The 6,656-nt window shown below is 48.0% G+C and overlaps 1 protein-coding gene across 4 annotated transcripts in view; it reads right to left on the minus strand.

Annotated features, from left to right (window-relative positions):
- The window catches only part of MBP (myelin basic protein), an 82,186-nt gene that overhangs the window by 62,296 nt on the left and 13,234 nt on the right, over window positions 1-6,656 (minus strand). The window contains exon 1 of one of the 4 annotated variants that reach the window (XM_010855060.1): window positions 6,494-6,616. The exons of the other annotated variants lie outside the window; for them this stretch is intronic. Coding sequence (XP_010853362.1) covers window positions 6,494-6,532 — 39 coding nt within the window. The 5' untranslated portion in view covers window positions 6,533-6,616. Of the gene's footprint in view, window positions 1-6,493; window positions 6,617-6,656 lie in introns of those variants that run through there. 4 annotated transcript variants of the gene reach the window in all.

Below are 6,656 nucleotides of genomic sequence, written 5' to 3' on the forward strand. Positions count from 1 at the left end.
ATTAAAAGAATCTTGCTCCTTGGAAGAACAGTTATGACCAACCTAGGCAGCATATTAAAAAGCAGAGACATTACTTTGCCAACAAAGGTCTGTCTAGTCAAAGCTGTGGTTTTTCCAATAGACATGTATGGATGTGAGAGTTGGACTATAAAGAAAGCTGAGTGCCAAAGAATTGATGCTTTTGAACTGTGATGTTGGAGAAGACTCTTGAGATTTCCTTGGACTGCAAGGAGATCCAACCAGTCTGTCCTAAAGGAGATCAGTCCTGAATATTCATTGGAAGGACTGATGCTGAAGCTAAAGCTCCAATACTTTGGCCAACTGATGTGAAGAACTGACTCATTAGAAAAGACCCTGATGCTGGGAAAGATTGAGGGCAGGAGGAGAAGGGAACAACATAGGATGAGATGGTTGGATGGCATCACTGACTCAATGGACATGGGTTTGGGTAAACTCCGGGAGTTGGTGATGGACAGGGAGACCTAGTGTGCTGAAGTCCATGGGGTTGCAAAGAGTTAGACATGACTGAACGACTGGATAACAGCAGCAGCCCTGGGGGAGAGCCCCTTCTAGGGTGCATGACTGATACTAATGTCCTCGACCCACCTGGACCTCTGAGGGGAGGGGCTGGACTGGCTGGGTCTCCATCCTGTCTCCTCTGGGAACCTGCACCCTCAGAGTTGGAGTTTCTTCCCTCCCTTCCCCCACTCCCTCTGCTCTTTTATGGAGACCATTGTGCTCTTTTTTGGATGTGGGGGGACCCCTTGTCTTTTTTCTTGTTTATGTCAATTTTTTTTTTCCAGGGTGCTTTTTGAATTTAAAAATTTAAGTGCACAAAATAGATGTGGTTCAGTTCCTATTTTAAATCAATGTTATGGTATTTAATTATTTTCCTATGAAATGCCTGTGCTTGACATCAAATTCAAAAGGCACTGAAAAGGTCACGGGGAGATGGGTAGGCTCCCTGGGCACCACCCAGCTGCCACCCTGCCTGCGGGTGAGCTTCTAGCCTCTGTCTTCCTCAAAACAGCCTGGGCTCATTGCAGCCATTGCCCAAGTTCACTCCCTTCCTCCTCCTTTTTGTGTTTATGTAAATGCTGCCACACTCTGGATATGGCTCTGCTTCTTGCTCTGTCACTGAACCGGGAGTCCTGGAGAGGGCGTCCCTGAGGACACGCTGTCCTGGTCAGCGGGGACCCAGCCCCGCATCACAGCGTCACTCTCCCCAGGTGACCAGGCTCCTGCCCGTGACCCTGTGACCTGTTATGACTGACACTGCCTTAATCCTTGCTTGCTTGCTCAACGTTGCACAAGACACATTTCTGGAGGCTGAATGAGTCAAACTGTAATCTTTTAAAGACAGTGCCTAACTTGGCTTCTGGCCAGACCATGGGCAGCCTGCCTCGCTGAGCTCCCCTCCCTGCTGCTTCACTCTCTGGGCTCCATGCACACTTCGCATTGCTATCTTTCAGACCATCCCTTCCACCTGACCTGGGGGTTCAGGCCCTCACGGAGCTCCACCCAACGTCAGTGGCTTCCCTGTCTCCAGTCCCATTCTTGTGTCCCCCCTCCCCCCATCCTGTAGAGCTGAGCTGGTCTCTACTGTAGACCAATATGCCCCATCCCTGTCTCCCCACCAACACTGTAAACTGTTTGAGGATGGGGCCTTGCCTGATAAATCTTTCTAGCCCCAAACCCAGCACAGTGCCTGGTCCCCCACAAGTGCTGGAGAGAAAACTTCAATTTTATGCTTTTTAAGAGTAGCTTGAGGGCAGGAGGACAAGGGGACAACGACAGAGGATGAGATGGTTGGATGACATCACTGACTCGATGGACATGAGTTTGAGCAAGCTCTGGGAGTTGGTGATGGACAGGGAAGCCTAGCGTGCAGCAATCCATGGGGTCACAAAGAGTTGGACACGACTGAGTGACTGAACTGAACTGAAGACTAGCTTTAAATGGCTAAGTTCTGTTTTAGCAGAGGGAGCCAAAGGTAACGTAGTATGCATTTTTTCATATCTACCTATTTATTTTTAGAAGAGAGTAAAACCTGGAACAGAAAGAATTTTGTGATAGATTCTTTCATCAGCTATAAATTCTTGTTACCTGTGCTGGTTTCACGTGTCCCTTCTATGCTGGTACCAATACCAGGTGTGTGCTGTGCTAAGTCATCTCAGTCATGGCCACCCCTTTGTGACCCTATGGACGGTAGCCCGCCAGGCTCCTCTGTCCATGGGATCCTCTGGGCAAGAATACTGGGGTGGGTTGCCATTTCTCCTCCAGGATATCTTCCCCACCCAGGGTTGGAACTCGAATCTCTCCTGCATTGGCTGGTGGGTTCTTTACCACTAGCGCCATCTGGGAAACCCAGCAATATCATATCCTTCACTAACTACAAAATAATAAGCTTTATTGGAGAAGTGGTTAATTCAATACAATTTAGCTGTTACTATAAATCGTTGTGGATATTTTTCCCCACGTTTTAAAATCAGGATGCTCCTGCAAAATCAATGATGTCTTCTAACTAGAATGGACAGTGTTTTCCTTCTCGGTAAAACTCAGTAAAACAGTGCTGAGGGTCAGGGAGGATGGTTCAGAGGAAAAGCTTGATATTTCAGGCAAATTACTGTGCTTTCAGTGAATAGAGGCTTATGATATGGTCACACAGCTTCCTCACATCCATGGGTGAGGCTGGAGTGGCATCGTGCTGAAGAGATGCTTCGTGTCTCACACCATGCCTCACGAAGCCTCTGGGCTGTGGTAACAGGGCGCCCTTCCATCAGAGCGCCCACAGGTGCAGCCCCCAGCGCCGGCGGTGATACAGGCAGGACCAGGGAGGCACCTCCCCCTCCGCCCCCACCTTCTCCCTTCTCCTACCAACCCTCTACTTGAGTAAACATCTCTCCCCCACACCCTGGAGCACGAGGGTGTGTGGAAAGTACATGCTGCCCTGGGAAATTTACTGACTAATTTCTGTCCAAAGAAAAGAACTTGTTTCTGAGACCTGATACTGCTGCTATTCGTGAGTATAAAAAACATCCCTATAAAGAACACATTTTCAATAAGTGAAATGTCCATGCATGACACAAAGAAAATAAAGGCGATGTGCCTCAAATGGGATGAAATTTTCATGATAAAGAAGAGCTTCCTGTAAGTTATAAAATGTGATAAAGGGCTCAACCTATAAGAGGGTCAGGCCCAGGACACGGAGACCCCAAGTGTCCTTGTCCCAGTGCGTCCTGATTCCTAAATTGTGTCCATGACTGTAAATCTCTGAGTGTGTGTCAAGCTGTTAGGACTCCTTGTAATATTTGTGGCGGTTTTCCCTTCCATCAGTCTAACAGTGTAAGAATGCACTTAATTTCCCCTGTGAATTTTAGGGGAAAATACAAGCAAAACTCCCATAATCATCAAGGAGATTCATTATTCAGCAGTCTTGGCACAATGTTCGTCGTAACGGAAGCAGTTTGCTGTGCCTGCCAACATCGTGTCCAATTCCCTGGCAGCAGACCCCATCCTTTCAGTGCATCGCTGTCATTTTTAGAGATTTTCTTCTACTTGGTACAGCTACTGACACACACATGCAATTATGGAGGAAAAGCTGCCTTTTGTCAGTCCAGCCTTTTTATAAGACTGATAGTCTCAGGGTGGCAATTTTAGGAGGAATGACCCAGAGGATAAGTTGCTGATCATTATAGAAACTTCTGACAAATAACAAGAAAGCTCTGGGGGAGGGGTAAAAAAAACCCACTACAGGCACATTTTTTAAAAGTTAAAAAGTTTACAAAAGTTCTGATTCAAACTAGAAAACACATATCAGGAGAGGAAAGGTGTTGAGACATTTAAAAAGTGACATTCTAAACTGCAAAACCAGGTAAATGTTAGACTTGGAGACATGGTCCAGTATAGATTGCTTAAAAAAAAAAAAAGAAGTGAGAACTGGTTTTGAGAAGTGTGCAGTACCTTAAAAAAAGACATTTCCTGAACTGCCATGACACTTGAGTGGGCATCATGGGTTTAGATTCAGGGGAAGTCTTATCTGGTTTTATTTCCTCAATTCTCTTCTCATTCACTCATCAATTCCCATGAGGATCTCATCGCAGGAGCTGAGAATGTGAGGAATGTGAAGTCATGGGTCTCCGTGGGGAGCTCCCATGTTGTAGACAAAACTCAAAAAGAAAACCAGAGAACCATCCAGCCAGTCCCTATCAGATCAGCCCCATTTAAACTGGTCCTGGGTGGGGTGAGCCAGCTTGCTGAGTGAGCATCACGCTTACTTTTTCTGAGATACCCTAGGAAAAACGTACGGCGTGATCCACCACACTCAGTTCCTCGGATGTTGAGCAAGGTAAGTTTCACTGGTCACTCCCCCGCCCCCATGATGCTGCCTCCGTATCTTAGGCTTGACTGATGTCACCATCTTAAACAGAAAGAAGAAAGCCGGCAGAGATTTCATTACAGGTTCAGCAGCAGCACATTCACCACACTCCACGTCCACGTTTCAGCCTCTCAGGCTTGCCTGACAGAACACAGCCTGGTTGGACCCACAGAGCTCTGGGTACCAGTCACCATCCAGCATTATAAGCCTCATCAGAGAAATCTCAGGGTGCCACACACATCTTTGACCTTAGTCATCATGGAAGGGGTGCTGTTGTTATTGTTTGGTCACTAAGTCGTGTCTGACTCCTTCTGACCTCATACACTGCAGCACGCCCGGCTCCTCTGTCCTCCACTATCTCCCAGAGCTTGCTCAAATTCATGACCATTGAGTCAGTGATGCCATCCAACCATCTCGCCCTCCACCACCCCCTTCTCCTATTACCTTGTCTTTCCCAGCATCAGGGTCTTTTCCAATGAGTCGGGTCTTGATTGTACCAAATCATGATTTGCACAAAAGCTAAGAACCGGGTCTCTGAGGACCATTTCTTGTACCTGAATCCAGCCCCCTCACCCCCAAGATGGGTAACTTTGGAAAACAATTGAAGTTCTCTCTACTTCATTTGCTCAAGTGTGGAAGGAACATCATAATGCAGAGGTTTCTAGCTGTGTGATTAGGAAATTCCTGTGAACTGAGGACTTTTTAAAATATTCTTGTTTCATCAGAGGAAAGGTAGAGAAGACTTCCTATAACATTGGGGTGATAATTCCCAGAGACAGAAAGAGTGATGGCAACAAGGGAGCATCTTTGCACACTGTCTTCCGCTGGGGTCACTGATCTCACACGCGCTTTCTGACATGAGCCTTCTTCCCACTCTTTCTCCCTGGATATCGAGCCAGGGCCTCAAGCAGAGGGTGGACGCAGCTCCAGGGTCAAAGAAGGCAGAGCGTCCCTGGTGGGAATCCTGAGGGGCTGACTCACATCCCCGGAGCTGGAATGTCACCCCTCTCCAGGGTGGTCACCCTCTGACACCCCTGAGCTGCCCGTGACTCCCAGGAGTCAGTGTGGGCTTGGCCACTGGGCCAGGATCACCTGGCCAGGATCACCCAAGATACCCAGGCCCAGGATCACCTTTGGGTGACCCTGGGGGTCACCCAGGACACCCCCAGCCTAGGATCCTCCCAGGAAGGTGCTCTGCTGGTAGAGAGAGGAGCCTGTGGAGCTGCGACCTGCGGAGAGGGTTGGGCGGGCACCTGGGGCGGAGGCCAGGGTGCTAGCCAGGCAGGCCCAGGCTCCAGAAACACTGTGTTTTCAAGGAAAATTGAAGACTCTCTCTAAGGGAAACTCTCTCTCTCTCTGTTTCAAGAAGCAAATCATTCCTTTCACACTCAGAATAAATTGAGGCCCTGTAGGGCTGGCTGTATAAGTGTTTAGCTTCAGTTCCCATCGTCTGCTCTCAGTCACTTCTCAGAGACCTCAGCTGCCAGCAGAGAGGGCAAGGGAAGCGAGGAAACCATCCGGCCGACGACCAGTCAGCCAGGGTGGTGTGGGCGCTTCAGGGACCGAGTGTGGTGGGGTGGGGGATGGCATCTACAGGTGTTTTCTGTGGGTGAGAAAGTCTGTGTGTTCCTTCTGGCTTCCCTGGGGGCTCAGTCAGTAAAGGATCCACCTGCAATGCAGGATACTGGGGTTTGATCCCTGGGTTGGGAAGATCCCTTACAGAAGGAAATGGCCACCCACTCCAGCGTTCTTGCCTGGAGAATCCCATGAACAGAGGAGCCTGGCGGGCTACAGTCCATGAGGTGCAAAGAGTTAGACTTGGCGACTAAACCACCACCATATATATGTTCCTGTTACTTAAGTCTGGTGATAAACTTTGTTTGAAACCATTAAAGTACTAAAGTACAAGCACCAGAAAAAATTATGTGTGTGTGCCTGTGAGTATGGATGTGTAAGTGTATATTGTTTGTAAACTATTAAGATGTATTTAAATGCTTAGTTTGCAGGCAGTTTAAGTGAAACACCAGCATCACTGAAAGGAATTCAGCACTGCACGTCTGAGGCGCTTGCGGGCCCTATTATCTTGGATTAGGAAATGATCCTTGTACTACTTACTTTTAAAGCCACCGTCTCTGGAAGACCATTTAGTAGCATAATTACGATTGCAGTGTTCTGTAAATAAGCCACGCGAAGAAAGGAGCTCAGGACTTTATTTCATCACTGACTTTCAGAAGTCAGAGCAACATAAATCTTCACACAAGTGTCACAGTAAAACTGT

Source organism: Bison bison, unplaced genomic scaffold, assembly GCF_000754665.1.
Source record: "Bison bison bison isolate TAMUID 2011002044 unplaced genomic scaffold, Bison_UMD1.0 scf7180017864353, whole genome shotgun sequence".
Lineage (NCBI taxonomy): Eukaryota > Metazoa > Chordata > Mammalia > Artiodactyla > Bovidae > Bison > Bison bison.